Raw genomic sequence first — 17682 nt, 5'->3', positions numbered from 1 at the left:
GGTTTCCCGGGTGACCCCATCCAGCTGCAGTGTAAACCCTCCACCCAGTGAATTGCCCCCCCTCCCCAGCACTAGTTGCCCTTGTTGCGATGTAAGGCTGAGTTTTGCCTCTTGAGCTGCTTGCCTGGAGTGAACCGAAGATCAAATCTACTCTCAGCCAGACAGTAAGTGCTACAGATCTGTGGTCCTTTTTTTCTGGAGGAATAAGCTGCTTGCATCATCTCAGTTCGTTAGGAAAGGTGAAGTCACACAGTGCATCTACAACACAGATAAATTAAGACCCTCTCCTTCCCTGGAGGTTTCCAGGCAGAGGTTGGAGGGCCATCTGTCATGGATGCTTTAGCTGAGATTCCTGCATTACAAGGAGGTTGGAATGGGGTTCCATTGCAACTCTATGATTCTATGATTCCAACTCTATGATTCTATGATTCTAAATAATGATGGAATCATTATTTTACCCTCTTGATTTGCACCACCACCAGCTCGCCAGCAGCATCCACATTACAGATGCAGGAACCTTTCAATTTCATAAAAACTTCTCACAATATACACATTTTTGTATGTGCTTTTTGCCAAAAAAGGGCACCTTTTTGTAAGAAATACAATGCATTTTGTATGTCGTTTTCATGAGTTTATGTGTTTTTAGGCACGCTCTCGCCTAATATATACATCGCTGTGCCCAAATTTTGTTTGAAGAGCTGCATCACAAGAATAGATTGGGAAAACGGAGAATTTCCACAGGTTTCGGTTGGTGTATAGTTTCAGGAAGAGCAAATTGGGCAGGGTCATATTAAAATGCAAACAGAACCAGTTTTCTCCTGCATCCTTTGCATCCATAACTAGGACTGTGATTTTTTATATATTTGAGAAGCTCCTGCCCATATATGTTTGCTTAAGTTATAATAATGGGGTCCTTGAATGGCATAACAACATCAGAAGAGTCTGTCTGAATCAGGCCAGTGGCCCATTTAGTCCATCAACCTGTCCTCTCATTGGTCTCTTTCGGGGAACCTGCAAGCAGGATCTGAGCACAAAAGCAATTATCTCCCTTCCTGTGGTTTCCAGCAGCAGGGATTCAGAATCATTGCTGCTTCCAGCTGTAGAGGCAGAGCATAGCTATTGCGGCTAGCAGCCGTTGGTAACCTTATCCTTCATGAATTTCTCCAGTCCTCTTTTAAAGCCATCACTGCTTCCAGTGGGGGTGAGTTCCATGGTTGATTTATGCACTTTGTCAACCCTAATAAGGAGGGCCGCCAAATGAAAAGCTCTAACAGGACAGCCTAGCTGCCTTGGTGGCGCTGTGGTCTAAAGCACTGAGCCTCTTGGGCTTGCCGATTGGAAGGTTGGCGGTTCGAATCCCCGCGACGGAGTGAGCTCCTGTCACTCTGTCCCAGCTCTACCTCTCTTTCAAATCAGAACCAGTGAAGGCGGTGAAAGTCCTCTGTGAGTGCCTGGAGGCGGTTGGAGGATGGATGGCAGCTAACAGATTGAGGTTGAATCCTGACAAGACAGAAGTACTGTTTTTGGGGGGACAGGAGGCGGGCGGGTGTGGAGGACTCCCTGGTCCTGAATGGGGTAACTGTGCCCCTGAAGGACCAGGTGCGCAGCCTGGGAGTCATTTTGGACTCACGGCTGTCCATGGAGGCACAGGTCAATTCTGTGTCCAGGGCAGCTGTTTATCAGCTCCATCTGGTACGCAGGATGAGACCCTACCTGCCCGCAGACTGTCTCCCCAGAGTGGTGCATGCTCTAGTTATCTCCCGCTGGGACTACTGCCATGTGCTCTGTGTGGGACTACCTTTGAAGGTGACCCGCAAACTACAACTAATCCAGAATGTGGCAGCTAGACTGGTGACTGGGAGCGGCCGCCGAAAGACCTACATTGGCTCCCAGTACGTTTCCAAGCACAATTCAAAGTGTTGGTGCTGACCTTTAAAGCCCTAAACAGCCTCGGTCCAGTATACCTGAAGGAGCGTCTCCACTTCCATCGTTCTGCCCAGACGCTGAGGTCCATCCAGCTCCGAGGGCCTTCTGGCGGTTCCCTCGCTGCGAGAAGTGAGGTTACAGGGAACGAGGCAGAGGGCCTTTTTGGTAGTGGCACCCGCCCTGTGGAACGCCCTCCCACCAGATGTCAAGAAGAAGAACAACTACCAGACTTTTAGAAGGCATCTGAAGGCAGCCCTCTTTAGGGAAGCTTTTAATGCTTTTAATGTTTAACAGACCACTGTATTTTAATACTTTGTTGGAAGCTGCCCAGAGTGGCTGGGGAAACCCAGCCAGATGGGCGGGGTATAAATAATAAATTCTATTCTGTTCTATTCTATTCCTTTACCTTTACCTTACCTTTTGTTTTTGAGGTGTCCCTTCTTCCTGTCTGTTACAGAATGGATTTGAGCAGCTACCTGGGAGACTATGAAGATGACATCTTCCGAGGGTCTTCCCCCCTGGGGTGGGAAGATTCTGAAATTTTTCTGGGTAGCCAGAGCGGGACAGATCTGAGCCAAGGGGACTTGCAGGATGACACAACAGAGTCTATCACGGATGAAAGCGGGCCGCTGCTTCGATGCCTCAAGAAAATCTACCGGAAGGGAAAGAAAGAAAAGACGAGGCGACGAAAAACCATGACTTCAGGTAAAGTGAGGTCTCTGCACCTCAGATTGCGTTGTAATTGTGGATGCGAGGGAAAACAAATACATATGAAAGGATAATTCCTAGATGCCAAGTTCCAGGTTTGGGGCTAGTGCTCTTTGGTGAAGGAATTCCAGCAGAGATTTATAATATGCAGCAAAGTGAAATAGGCAGCAATATCGGCTGTTAGGCCTTTAAAATATGCCTTTGTGAGTAACCGAACAGTCCCTGCTGCCCCAAGCATAGGAAAAGACCACAGGTTTGGTAAGTTAAAAATGGGTTTACTTACAAACTCTTCAAATGTCAGGTTCATGTGCTTTTCCACACATCCATCAGAAAACTTGCACCGGCAGTAAAACCTGGCTTAGTTACAGTGGTGAGAGTTCCCAAATTATTGGTATAGGAATTCAAGTGCGGCTTGTAAGAGCCATGTGGTCTGAGCTGCAGCAACCAGCTCTCTGCAGCTCAGACCCAGGGCCGGATTTAGGTTTGATGAGGCCCTAAGCTACTGAAGATCATGGGGCCCTTAATATATGTCCATCTGTCCTTTGTCAACAACAAATTGTCGCTGTTTTTTCTGTTGAATATATGTTATATGGTAATTTATAGACCTAATAGGTATCTAATGCCATTTGCACATAACAAAATATGTATTTTATCAAAGTAATTTGTTTTTTATCTTATATTTTGGAAATGTACATCCAGGTTTCTTTCCCCTTTAAATTTTTTGGGGGGCCCTAAGCTATAACTTGTTTAGCTTATATGTAAATCCGGCACTGCTCAGACCTTCTCACACGCTTCTCTGGTAGACTGGCATCTGACAGCACCCCAAGGTCTTAATTCTATATCACATGCACACACAGAAATTGAGGAAAGCTTTCATGGATCCTGCAGGCCAAGGCTGGGAGATCTTTTGCAGACTGAGGGCTGCCCTCTCTTCTGGGGGGGGGGGCACATGCCATTGGTGGGCGGGGCCAGAGGTAAAAGTGGGCGGGGCAATGAACAAGATGCTTAGCTTTGCAGCATAGGCTGATTTCACTCCTCTCTATTCTCCATCCAGGGCAGGTGACCTAGAGAGGAGGGGTGGGTGGCCTGGAGAAAGTCCTGCAGGCCAGGGAGAGGTGCCAAGCAGGCTGAATTTGGCCCCCGCATTTGCATAGCTGCCAACTTACAGATTTGAAAATAAGGGACCAGCAGCCTCGAAAATAAGGGATCAGCAGCCAAAATAAGGGATTTTCTGGGCACAGGTATGTTCAACTTCTGAGCCCCTCCTAGCCAAAAGCAGAAAGCCCAGCCAGCAGCCAAACAAAGCCTCAAGCGATGGTTCCCTGGGAAGCGCTGAGCAAAGGCGAGACCCCAGGCAATGAGGCCAATTTGATTGGCACAAGGCATGCAAGCTCCACCCCCCAGTCATTCTTAGACTCCTTATTGGGTGAGCAACACAGCCAAGCAACACAGTTGGAGCCTCCCTCCTCCCTGGCCGGCAGGGAGGGAGGGAGGGAGAGGAGCTGCTTCCTTTGAAACCCGGGAAATTTAAGGGACATCATCAATAAGGGACAGCAGCGGGACACGGCGCTGGGATAAGGGAGTTTCCCGCCAAATAAGGGACGGTTGACAGCTATGCGTATTTGGCCCACCCCTGCTACAGGCAAACTACCTCTGGAGCAAACTGTTAGATCCATACTTATCAAGGGACCCTGAATCCCCATTAGGAGAGTACAGTGGATGCTCGGGTTGCGAACGTGATCCGTGCGGGATGCACATTCGCAACCTAGTGTCCGCAACTCGCAGCGGCGCATCTGCGTACGCGTGGGTTGCGATTCGGTGCGTCTGTGCATGCACAAAGCGCAATCTAGTGCTTCTGCGCATGCGCGACCACTGAAACCTGGAAGTAACCCGTTCCGGTACTTCTGGGTTTCGGCAGTCCGCAACCCAAAAAAATGCAACCTTAAGCGTCTGTAACCCATGGTATGACTGTACAGTGGTACCTCGGGTTAAGAACTTAATGTTGGGAATCTGAATACGTGCAGCTACTCATACAGAGTCAATTAGGCTTTGGCAGACAGCCAAGGCAATGTGAAGTGTTAAGTCTGCCTGGTGATACAGAGGCATGGAGACAGCTCCATGATTGGTCAAGCTCTCTCACGGGAATAATGATTAATGGCCTACTAACTGGTATGAGGTTCAGTGTAGGAGTTGAGAGTTGTGAGTCGTGTAAGAGAGAGCTAGCTAAAGATCTGTGTTCTGTTCTGTTCCTGTAAGTAGTCCACTATATATAATAAACACCTAACTACAAGTTCCTGGTTCCTGCTTCATCCATCCTGTCTGCAGCCAAGTTGCCAATTGCTTTCGTGGATTCTGCGTTTACTCTGCTAGTCTGGCTAAGGTCCTGCAACAAGTCAGAAAGTTGCAAAACACCAACAGGTTTTGCCAATACTTAATTTGTTCTGGAGGTCTGTTCTTAACCTGAAACTGTTCTTAACCTGAGGTACCACTTTAGCTAATGGGGACTCCCGCTGCTGCTGCGCGATTTCTGTTCTCATCCTGAAGCAAAGTACTTAACCCGAGGTACTATTTCTGGGTTAGCGGAGTCTGTAACCTGAAGCATCTATAACCCGAGGTACCACTGTAATTGATTTCTCCTGTCCCTTTTCTTCCCTGACGCTTTTAGTCCCTGATCTCTCTGCTATGGCAACCATCTGGGAAGAAAGCGAGAACCCTGGTTCTGCCCAGGAGCCTGAGCTCCTGCTGAACTCCTGGAGGAGCACCATAGATTACTTCAACAGTAAAAAAGAGGTAAGGGGGCACGATTTAGGAGCAGGCCATCTGAGGGACCGTACTGTCCCATACGAGCCCACCCAGGCTCCAAGGTGTTCAGGGGAGGCAGAAGGCTGGAGGGAGTAGAACGGACTCCCTCAGGACATGATGGGCTCTCCTTCCTTGGATTGTTTTCAAGCAGAGTTTGGATGGCCGTCTGTCATGGATGCTTTAGCTGAGATTCCAGCATTGCACGGGGATGGACTAGATGACCCTCGGGTTCCCTTTCTACTTTTTAACCATTATCTTTTATATGTTCTTAGCTGTGTGTATTTTACCTCTGTCCTTTTAATTTGTGTAAGCTGCTTTGAGTCCTGGACTGGGGAAAAGGTGAGATATCAATAATAATAATAATAGAGTAACAAAATTTGATTATTTATACCCCGCCCACCTGGCTGGGTTTCCCCAGCCACTCTGGGCGGTACCCAACAGAACACCCATAACAATAATTTTAAAAGCGACAAAACATCAAACATTACAAACTTCCCTAAGCAGGGCTGCCTTCAGATGTCTTCTAAAAGTCAGGTAGTTGTTTATTTCCTTGACATCTGCTGAAGAGGGCGTTCCACAGGGCGGGCGCCACCACCGAGAAGGCCCTGTGCCTGCTTCCCTGTAACCTCGCTTCTCGCAGGGAGGGAACTGCCAGAAGGCCCTTGGAGTTGGACCTCAGGCTGAATGATGGGGGTGGAGACGCTCCTTCTCTTTCTCTCTCTCTCTCTCTCTCTCTCTCTCTCTCTCTCTCTCTGGAAACCACAATGTAGGGTTATCAACTGCCAGCCTAAGCATCCAATCCGGCCTCCAGGGGGCTCCCCATCCGACCCCCATTCTGGATCCAAAAGACCCCCCATCTTTATACACTGTCTACTTTCTCCTCCATGGGCACAGACAAAGAGAGCCAGTGTAGTGTAGTGGTTAGTGTTGGACTAGGACGTGGGAGACCAGGGTTCGAATCCCCACTGGGCCATGAAGCTCACTGGGCATATGACCTTGGGGCCTCCCTCACAGGGTTGTTGTGTGGCTTAAAAGAGCAGAGGGAGAACCCTGTGCTCCACCCCAAGCTCCCTGAAGAAAAAAGGCAGGATAGGTCTGCAATAAATCCATAATAATAAGAAATACTTCTCTCTCACACACACCCAATTTCCTTTAGGAAGATGTCATGAAGAAAAGTTTTTTCAGGTTCTTATCCATCCTCAGCAAGACAATCAACTGGAGCAACATGACTGATTTTTTTATGGATAACTTTACCTCTGATGTTGTGGGAGTCTTAACAGTGAGTTTCTCTATTTGCTTGTTTGCCTGTTTTCAATCTGATCCCGCTCTTGAAAATACTTACTCAACCCTTCCTTTTCCCCCCTGTACATGCAGAGCCCTCCTTGTACCTTAACTGGAGTTAAGGTTCCTCCTGTTACCAATCTTGTGGTCAGGCGGACGCTGACCTCACTGTTGATGAGTTTTGCAGGATTTCTACCTGACTCACTGAGGATATCCCACTTCTCGCTTACAGGAGATGATTAAGAGAGATTTTCCAGAATCCAGCGTCGTCTGTCTTCATGCTATGGCCACTGTTATTGACTTGAGGTAGATTCAATTCCTTAGCTCACGTCCTGGGTTGACGTCTAACTCATGACCCGCTGCGGCAACTGCGTTGAAGCTTTCCGCTGTGCAAAAGGAATCTGTTTTACACTTGTGGTCAATGGTTTCAAATGAAGTGGTGCCTCATAGATTAGGAGGAGATATAACATGGCGCCCTCCAGATACCCTTGGGCCTCCAACTCCTATCAGCGCCAGCAATCATAGCCAATGGCCAGGGATTGTGGGAATTGTAGTCCAAAACATTTGTAGGCTGCCACATTGGTGAAGGCTGCCCAAAACGTCTAGGCCCAGCACTATCTAAAGGGTCATTTTCTTCCACTTGAACCTATCCCTCAGTAAATATGTTCTTCAGAGACCTGTCTTCTAATTTCCCTGCCTTCTGAGGTCTAGCAGGAAGCTGCTGGAGAAGAGGGCCTTCTCCTTGGTGGCACCCAAATGATGGAAAACTCTCCGCTGAGAAGTTTGCTTGGCCACATCTCTACCATCCTTTTGGCACCAGGCACTGCCTGTCCTGCTCTCTTGGGCTTTTAATGGTAGATGAGATCTTTTAATGCCCTTCTGTGTTAACCTGTTGCTCAGGACTCTGCAGTTCCTTTTTCTAGGAAAAAAGGGATGCCAGAATTACCACGAACACTTCCCTTTTTGTCTTATAATGGCAATGGCACCCACCTGAGAGGTGCCGGAATTGACTTCTGGTGACTTCTGGCTGGAATAAAAGTCCAGCAACTGTGTATGCTAACTAACTAACTAACTAATCAGTTGCAATCCTTTATTGTTTCTAAAATAATACAGTGGTACCTCGCGTTACATACGCTTCAGGTTACAGACGCTTCAGGTTACAGATTCCGCTAACCCAGAAATAGTACCTTGGGTTAAGAACTTTGCTTCAGCATGAGAAAAGAAATCCCGTGGCGGCAGCGGGAGGCCCCATTACCTAAAGTGGTACCTCAGGTTAAGAACAGTTTCAGGTTAAAAAGAGACCTCCAGAACGAATTAAGTTCTTAACCCGAGGTACCACTGTAATTTATTATTTATACCCCACCCATCTGGCTGGGTTTCCCCAGCCACACTGGGTGGCTCCCAACAGAACACTAAAAGCACAATAAAACATCATACATTAAAAACTTCCCTAAACAGGGCCACCTTCAGTTGTCTTTTAAAGGTAAAATAGTTGTTTTTCTCTTTGACATCTGGTGGGAGGGCGTTCCACAGGGCAGGAGCCACCACCGAGAAGGCCCTCTGCCTTGTTCCCTGCAACCTTACTTCTTGCAGGGAGGAAACTGCCAGAAGACCCTCAGAGCTGGACCTCAGTGTCTGGGCTGAATGATGGGGGTGGAGATGCTCTTTCGGGTCTACTGGGTCTTTGAGGCTGTTTAGGGCTTTCAAGGTCAGCACCAACACTTTGAATTGTGCTCGGAAATGTACTGGGAGCCAAGGTAGGTCTTTCTGTATTATTGTCCTAAAATTACAGATTTGAAGAAAAACAAAAGGGTCAATCCGTGAGATCATAGGTCAAAAGGCTGGGTTGAAATCGTAAAAGTAACACGAGTGAGTCATTCCCCAGCCAGATGCCCACCAGAATTTTCAGACTCCATCTTGCATCTTCCCCAGCTGGCAAAATGCCATTCTCTGACTTCCATTTCTTCCACCAGCAAGGCGAACATCACTAAAACGATGGGGTCCTACAAGAAGGGGATTTTGCTCCGCACCTTTTTCAAGAGCGTCTTTGCCCTTTCACCTCTGAAGGCGGGACAAGAGGAAGGAGCGGCCAATTCTGCCAATGCCCAGTACGCAAAGGTAGTTTTGTCTTCCTCTTTGGCTTAGAACATAAGGAGAGGCTGCTGGATCAGGCCAATGGCCCATCTAGTCCAGCATCCTGTCATCTCAGCGGCCAACCAGATGTTTCAGTGGGGATCCTGCAAGCACAAGAACCCTCTTCCCTCCTGTAGCCTATGGCAGCGAGTCACATAGTTCAGCTATCATAAAATCATAGAATTGCAGAGTAACTTAAAGGTAAAGGGACCCCTGACCATTAGGTCCAGTCGTGACCGACTCTGGGGTTGCAGCGCTCATCTCGCTTTATTGGCCGAGGGATCTGGCGTACAGCTTCCGGGTCATGTGGCCAGCATGACTAAGCCGCTTCTGGCGAACCAGAGCAGCGCACAGAAACGCCGTTTACCTTCCCGCCGGAGCAGTACTTATTTATCTACTTGCACTTTGACGTGCTTTTGAACTGCTAGGTTGGCAGGAGCTGGGACCGAGCAACGGGAGCTCACCCCGTCGCGGGGATTCGAACCGCCGACCTTCTGATCGGCAAGCCCAAGAGGCTCAGTGGTTTAACCCACAGTGCCACCCACATCTCGCAGAGTAACTTACAACAAGACTAAACCTTAACACTAAGCATACGGTGTACAGAACACAACACCAGAAAGAGAGATAGAAAGAGAACGTGAAACCCAGGCTCCTTCTGGCATTACTTTTATAGCCAGCATGACCTTGTCAGAAAAAGATAATAGAACCATTTTAATCTCGCTGTACTCAGCTTCTCGGAAGGTATAACCCAAAAATCATGATGAACCTTCTGCTTGTTTCTTTCACACAGAGAAGCTTCCAGAACCCTCTTGAATTAAGTAGAATAGGAAAGATATCTGCACATCATATAATACTATCTGTACTAAGAAATGCAATTTGACGGTTTTGCGGCAGGCATAGCTAACCTGTGGCACTTCAGATATTGCTGGGGATGATGGGAGCTGCAGTCCAACAACATTGCTTAGCCACCCCAGTTTAGTGGTCTTTTTATCCAGCCGTGATATAAAGAAGGGGTTTTATGTATGGGAATCCCCCCAGATCCTGGAGCTCGCCAGCCCAGCCCGCCCAATATTCCATCATAGAATTGTAGAGTTGGAAGGGACCCAAGGGTCATCTAGTCCAACCCCCTGCAATGCAGGAATATGCAGCTGTCCCACACAGAGATCGAACCTGCAACCTTGGCGTTCTCACCACCGTGTTGGTAACCAGCTAAGCTATTCAGGCATTACCATATTTTTCGCCCTATAAGGCGCACTGGCCCATAGGACGCACCTCGTTTTTTGGAGGGGAAATGAATAAAAAAAATTATTCCCCCCCCAGCCACGGGGCTGGGGCGGGGGAAACCCGAGCTTCCCCCGACCCCAGCCCACAGAACAGGCTGCCGCCTCAAGCCTTGCGCGCCTGGTGGGGCCTCCCGCCGGGCGCGCAAGGCTTGCGGACACCTGCACGAAGCACGGGGCGTCCTCCGGAGGGCGCCCTGTGCTTTGGGCTGCAGGCTGCTGCCCGCAAGCCTTGCGAGCCTGCGGGACCTCCCGCCAGGCTCCCAAGGCTTGCGGATAGCTTCCTGAAGCCTGGAGAGCGAGAGGGTTCGGTGCGCACCGACCCCTCTCACTCTCCAGGCTTCAGCGAAAGCCTGCATTCGCCCCATAGGACGCATACACATTTCCCCGTCATTTTTGGAGGGGAAAAAGTGCGTCCTATAGGGCGAAAAATACGGTATGTGCGCTGCATGAAGAAATGCTTACTTTTCTCTTTCCTGAATCTTCCAATGTTTGGCTTCATCGAATGTCCACAAATTGTAATGTTACAGATCTATCTATCTATTTATGTATCTATCTATCTATCATCTCTGTTCCCACACTGCTCCAGTGAGAAGTTTGTGGCTTGGATCCTGACAAGGAACTAATCCACACTTCCAGCTCAGCCAGTAGAGTACGAAACTCTTCATCTCATCGGTCATGGGTTCAAGCCGCACCTTGGGCAAAAGATTCCTGCATTGCAGGGAGGGGGTTGAACTAGATGACCCTTGTGGTCCTGAGCAGTAATCTAGGCAGGGCATTCAGCTCTCCTGGTTTCCAAGGTCATCCTTTCCTGGGCCCTTAGTGAACTGGTCTCCTTCAACATTCCTACCCCCTCCTCCAGAACCTCTTCATCAGAACATACCAGACCTTCAGTGAGATGCTCCAGCAGCTGATGGTGGAGAACCCAATTCCTTCGGAGCTGGAGAGGATCTTGCAGGTAAGAGGAAAGGAGTAATAATAATAATTTATTATTTATACCCCGCCCATCTGGCTGGGTTTCCCCAGCCACTCTGGGTGGCCCCCACAGGCTAAAAACAGAATAAAACATCAAACATTAAAAACTTCCCTAAACAAGGCTGCCTTCAGATTTCTTCTAAAAGTCAGATAGTTGTTTATTTCTTTGACATCTGGCGGGAGGGCGTTCCACAGGGCGGGCGCCACCACCGAGAAGGCCCTCTGCCTGGTTCGCTGTAACCTCACTTCTCACAGGGAGGAAACCACCAGAAGGCCCTTGGAGCTGGAGCTCAATGTCCGGGCTGGATGATGGGGGTGGAGATGCTCTTTCAGGTATACTGGGCCAAGGCTGTTTAGGGCTTTCAAGGTCAGCACCAACACTTTGAATTGTGCTCGGAAACGTACTGGGAGCCAATGTAGGTCTTTCAAGACTGGTGTTATGTGGTCTCGGCGGCCGCTCCCAGTCACCAGTCTAGCTGCCACATTCTGGATTAGTTGCAGTTTCCGGGTCACCTTCAAAGGCAGCCCCACGTACAGCACATTGCAGTAGTCCAAGCGGGAGATAACCAGAGCATGCACCACTCTGGTGAGACAGTCTGCGGGCAGGAAGGGTCTCAGCCTGTGTACCAGATGGAGCTGAGAGACAGCTGCCCTGGAGAAAGAATTGACCTGCGCCTCCATGGACAGTATCTTCAGACTGTCAGGATTCCATCTTACTGCCCATGGGTTTGGTTGCTGGCTAAGTGGGAGTTCCTGCTCAACCTCTATATATTTTATGTATGCAATGTCTACTCCACCTAGATAATTTTTATGGGCCCGCATTCAAAATGTATGGTACGTATTTCTCATGGACACTGACCCTAGAGTCCTCTGCACTTTCTGGTACTTTGGGAAGACAAGTGAATAGACCGGATGGCTGCAGATTTTTTCTCTCTCTGTTGCATTTCCCCTCCCCAACAGCTGATGGCTCCTTGGCTACAGTCCTCGGAGGCCGACCTGCGAGAGAGGGCTATCTGGACCAGTGCGTCGCTGCTCAACTTTGTGGCCAGCAAATTACAGCTGGATGTGAGTAGACTGTGAAATAACCAACTGAGCTATCCATCAAACTTCCTCTAAAGCAGGCATCCCCAAACTTGGCCTTCCAGATGTTTTGGGACTACAACTCCACTCATTCCTAGCTGGCAGGACCAGTGGTCAGGGATGATGGGAGTTGTAGCATAGCTGTCAACTTACAGATTTGAAAATAAGGGACCAGCAGCCTCGAAAATAAGGCATCAGCAGCCAAAATAAGGGATTTTAGTCAACCCCCTGAAGTACGAAGTTAAAAGGGACCAGATAATTTGGGAGAGCAGCGCCGGTTTTTAGCCCTTCGTTTCCAGAGGTTGCTGCTCAAGACACCAGCCGATGAAACACTGCAATTAAATAACTACAAGCAGCCACCACTTTTCACGCAAAACGAAGTCCAAGCTACGAAGATGCTGCTGCAGTTCTGTATCTTTTCTCTCATGCTCCATCTGCAGCTCTCAGTTCCATCAGGCGGGGTGGGAGGAAGAGGGGGGGGGAAATAGCACCCAAAGTAAATCCGCAGATCAGACCATCTATGCTAGTCTACCACTACAAATATATTTTGCGGTCCTTCCCTTGTAGCCCTTGGAACACCTGCCCGCGCATCCGCCTCCTCCTCCTCTCTCTGAACTGCTTTCTCTATGGTTGCCCTCGCTCTCCTCTCAAGGCTCCTCTTCAATTCATAGACCATGCCAGGCTGCCCATCTCATCCGGGTCCTTCGGCAGCGCAGCTGCAATACGGCCTAGCGGGAGCGGGGGTGACGGGCAGAGGGGAGGCCCCAGGCAGAGACGCTCAGTTCGGCGGCCGCGAGGAGGATGGCAGCGGAAGGGCCCGAGGCTCCCACCAGTCCCGGCAGGGAGGGGTTCCCGGGGGCTGAGACTGGTGAGAGGAGGCCGGAGGGGGCGGGCCGGACAGCCAAGCAACACAGTTGGAGCCTCCCTCCTCCCTGGCCGGCAGGGAGGGAGGGAGAGGAGCTGCTTCCTTTGAAATTTAAGGGACATCATTTAAGGGACATTTAAGGGACATCTATCAATAAGGGACAGCAGCGGGACGTGGCGCTGGGATAAGGGACTGTCCCTCCAAATAAGGGACAGTTGACAGCTATGCGTTGTAGTCCCAAAACAGCTGGAGGGCCGAGTTTGGGGATGCCTGCTCTAAAGTTCCAAATGCTGCAAGCTTTCCTCATAAGACAGCCTCTCCATCCCCTTGATTATTTGGGTCACTCTTTTTTGAACTCATGGGGCTCCCTGAGACTCCTTCCTCATGCTCAGCACCACTGCGCCCCCTTTAACAATACTGTGAAGTATTGAGGGAAAATCTAATCAAGATGTTTTATAGATGGTACTTAAAGGTTGTGGCGCTCATCTCACTTTATTGGCCGACGGAGCCTGCGTACAGCTTCTGGGTCATGTGGCCAGCATGACTAAGCTGCTTCTGGCGAACCAGAGCAGCGGATGGAAACGCCGTTTACCTTCCCGCCGGAGCGGTACCTATTTATCTACTTGCACTTGACGTGCTTTCAAACTGCTAGGTTGGCAGGAGCAGGGACTGAGCAACGGGAGCTCACCTCGTTGCAAGGATTCGAACCGCCGACCTTCTGATTGGCAAGTCCTAGGCTCTGTGGTTTAGACCACAGTGCCACCCACATCCCAGATGGTACTTAACACCTACCAAAATAGCTAAAATGTATAAGACAAAAACAAATCTGTGCCAGAGGTGTGGTAAAACAGAGGCGACACTTATACGTGTTTGGTGGACCTATGGAAAAAATCAAAAGCTTCTGGAACATAGTATATGACGAGCTTAAAAAAATGTTTAAGTATAACTTTATGAAAAATACAGAAGCTTTTCTACTAGGGATAACGGACACAGCTATAGCAAGAGAAGATCAGAAAATATTCCTCTATGCCACAGGAGCAGCAAGGATCCTAATTGCCAAAAACTGGAAAAAAGGAACTGTGCCAACAAAAAAGGAATGGCAAGATAAACTGTTAGAGTATATTGAACTGGCTAGAGTAACAGAGGCAATGAGAGATCACACTAGACAAGAGTTTCAAAAAGCATGGGGAAAATGCAGAGAATACTTTGCAAAACAGTGCCCTAAAATGCATACCTGGACTTGTTTCAATTAATGTCTGCAGGAGACTTTGTGGATATTTAAGTTATAATTAGAAAAATAATTAGAAAAATCTCAATAATTATTCATAAAGGAAACAGCTTATAAGAAGTAAATAAGGAGGCCAGATACAGGATAAAGGAACTGCTAAAAACTGGAAAAAAGAAACTATGCCAACAAAAAAGAAATGGCAAGACAAACTGTTAGAGTATCTTGAACTGGCTAGATTAATGTATGTTATGTTCACATTTAATGAGGGTGGATTTCTGTATTGGAGTGGGTGGGGGGTTTATGTTATGTTGTAAATAAAATTTCCAATACTTTTTTTTTTTAAAAAAAGCACTGCTGTGCCCCCTTTCCTCTGCCAGACGCTGTCCAAATTCTCCCGGCTGGGCCACCTCGTCGCGGTGCTGGGGATCTGCTGTGGAGACGCCGTCAAGTCCATCAGCTCCAAGGCAGCCAAGAGCGTCCACCTCCTCCTGGCAATCGTGCTTGGCCAGAAAAGTAAGAAACGGGCGGCGAAGCCATCCTTGAGCATGTGCAGAGTGCGAGGGGGCGTAGCTCAGCGGCAGTGCCTCTGCCTCGCAAGCAAAAGGTCCCTGCCATCTCCTGCCTGAAATCTTTGGAGAACGGCTGCCAGTTATTGCAGGCAACACATCCTCCTTCCCTTTCCTTTTCATCCCAGGGCCGGCTCACCCATGAGGCAGGGTGAACCAATGGCCATAGGGTGGCCAGCTCAGAACCACTGGGAAGGATGTCAGACCCCGGCGAGAGGGGGGGATTATTGGTTTGTTTTTGTTATTATTTTTATTGTGTTTTTTATATTGTGATTTTATGTTGCGAACCACCCTGAGATCTAATAATAATAATAATAATAATAATAATAATAATAATAATAAATTTTATTTATACCCTGCCCTCCCCAGCCAAGACCGGGCTCAGGGTGGCTAACAACTAATAATAAAAACAGGTTGATTAAAATACAATTTAAAAACAAGATTAAAATACAACATTAAAACATTAAGATGCAGCGTACAGATGAAGGGCAGCAAATAATAATAATAATAATAATAATAATAATAGTAATAATAATAATAGATGGTAATAATAATAATAATAATAATAATAATAATAATAATAATAATAGATGGTGATGGTGATGGTGATGGTGATGATAATAATAATAATAATAATAATAATAATAATAATAATAATAATAAAAATAAATGGTGATGGTGATAATAATAATAATAATAATAATAATAATAATAATAATAATAATAATAGATGGTGATGGTGATGGTGATAATGATAATAATAATAATAATAATAATAATAATAATAATAATAATAATAATAGATGGTGATGGTGATAATAATAATAATAATAATAATAATAATAATAATAATAGATGGTGATGGTGATAATAATAATAATAATAATAATAATAATAATAATAATAATAAATGGTGATGGTAATAATAATAATAATAATAATAATAGATGGTGATGGTGATGATAATAATAATAATAATAATAATAATAATAATAATAATAATAATAGATGGTGATGGTGATAATAATAATAATAATAATAATAATAATAATAATAATAATAATAATAATAATAATAATAATAAATGGTGATGGTAATAATAATAATAATAATAATAATAATAATAATAATAATAATAAATGGTGATGGTGATAATAATAATAATAATAATAATAATAACAACAACAATTATTGTCACCATCACCATCTATTATTATTATTATTATTATTATTATTATTATTACCATCTATTATTATTATTATTACCATCACCATTTATTATTATTATTATTATTATTATTATTATTATTATTTATTCCCCTTCATCTGTAGATCTCAGGGTGGTTAGCAACATAAAATCACAACAATAATTATCACCATCTATTATTATTATTATTATTACCATTTATTATTATTACCATCATTTATTATTATTATTACCATCATCATCATCACCTTCTATTATTATTATTATTATTATTATTATTATTATTATTATTATTATTATTCCCCACCCATCTGCAAGCAGCCACTCTGGGCAGTTTCCAACAGATTACACAAAAACACAACAAAACATCAGGCATTAAAAACTTCCTGATAGAAAGATGTCTTTGGAAAGCTGTGTAGTTGTTTGTTTCATTGCTATATTTACTTCCTGATTCCGTTCCATAAGATATATATACAGATTGATTAAAAAAATATCCAGCGGATTACAAAAAGATTTTTTAAAAAGCAAGAAAAATCACAGTACCTTAAAACACACAAAAAGTTAAAAATACTAAAGGCAGCTTAAAATTCACACCGGCTTTTGAAGCATCTGGGTAGGTTTGCATAAACAAGAATGTTTCTAGCATAATTATTCATTTTTAATTATGATGTGCACATTCGTTTTTAATCGCGGTGGTCTCACGTATTACTTGTTTTTAACTGGAGTGCCGATTTTACCTGGGCAGCTTTTCTGATCAAACGGCTTATAAGTCTTCAAAATAAATAAATGTGAGATTAGTATAGCTTCCCAGTAACTTTGTGCACCTAATTAATATGCCCAATAGGTAGGTCCCTATTGTGTATAGAAATATTCATCTCCTTGCGCGACCTCCTCTCCTGGTCTGCCCTGCAGAGGACCTTAAGGTCCATGAATAACCATAGTTTAGAGGTCCCAGGCCCTAAGGAAGTCAGACTATCCTCCACCAGGGCCAGGGCCTTCTCAGTGATGGCTCCCATGCTCTGTCCCATGAGACCAGGGCCCTACAGGATTTAACCTCCTTCCGTCGGGTCTGTAAGACAGAGCTATTCTGCCTGGCTTTCAATTTGAATTCAGACTGATTTTTATTTCCCTTCTCTTCCCTCCCCCTCCCCTTTTATGAAGATCACCCGCTCTGAGTCCCCACAGCTATAATAATAATATAATAATAATAATTTATTATTTATACCCCGCCCATCTGGCTGGGCCTCCCCAGCCACTCTGGGCGGCTTCCATAAAAACCAAAAATACAATAAAATATCACACGTTAAAAACTTCCCTGAACAGGGCTGCCTTAAGATGTCTTCTGAATGTCAGGTAGTTGTTTATCGCTTTGACATCTGCTGGAAGGGCGTTCCACAGGGCGGGCGCCACTACCGAGAAGGCCCTCTGCCTGGTTCTCTGTAGCTTTGCTTCTCGCAATGAGGGAACCGCCAGAAGGCCCTCAGTGCTGGACCTCAGCGTCCGGGCAGAATGATGGGGGTGGAGACGCTCCTTCAGGTATACTGGACCGAGGCCGTTTAGGGCTTTAAAGGTCAGCACCAACACTTTGAATTGTGCTCGGAAACGTACTGGGAGCCAATGTAGGTCTTTCA

The 17682-nt window shown here is 46.2% G+C and overlaps 1 protein-coding gene across 5 annotated transcripts in view; it reads left to right on the top strand.

The window, feature by feature from the left end:
* Positions 1 to 17682, top strand: part of LOC310760677 (maestro heat-like repeat-containing protein family member 7) — a 70051-nt gene that overhangs the window by 18972 nt on the left and 33397 nt on the right. For 3 of the 5 annotated variants that reach the window (XM_083609596.1, XM_083609595.1, XM_083609593.1), the window contains exons 1-9: positions 33 to 164; positions 2384 to 2631; positions 5300 to 5424; positions 6593 to 6715; positions 6950 to 7023; positions 8691 to 8835; positions 10993 to 11088; positions 12066 to 12170; positions 14656 to 14791. In XM_083609596.1, coding sequence (XP_083465722.1) covers positions 2385 to 2631; positions 5300 to 5424; positions 6593 to 6715; positions 6950 to 7023; positions 8691 to 8835; positions 10993 to 11088; positions 12066 to 12170; positions 14656 to 14791 — 1051 coding nt within the window. In that variant the 5' untranslated portion in view covers positions 33 to 164; position 2384. Of the gene's footprint in view, positions 1 to 32; positions 165 to 2383; positions 2632 to 5299; positions 5425 to 6592; positions 6716 to 6949; positions 7024 to 8690; positions 8836 to 10992; positions 11089 to 12065; positions 12171 to 14655; positions 14792 to 17682 lie in introns of those variants that run through there. The other 2 variants (XM_083609594.1, XM_083609597.1) reach the window with 2 other exon arrangements.

This window comes from Podarcis filfolensis, assembly GCF_964270895.1.
Source record: "Podarcis filfolensis genome assembly, chromosome: 4".
Taxonomy (NCBI): domain Eukaryota; kingdom Metazoa; phylum Chordata; class Lepidosauria; order Squamata; family Lacertidae; genus Podarcis; species Podarcis filfolensis.
This window is presented reverse-complemented; position numbering and strand designations above follow the sequence as displayed.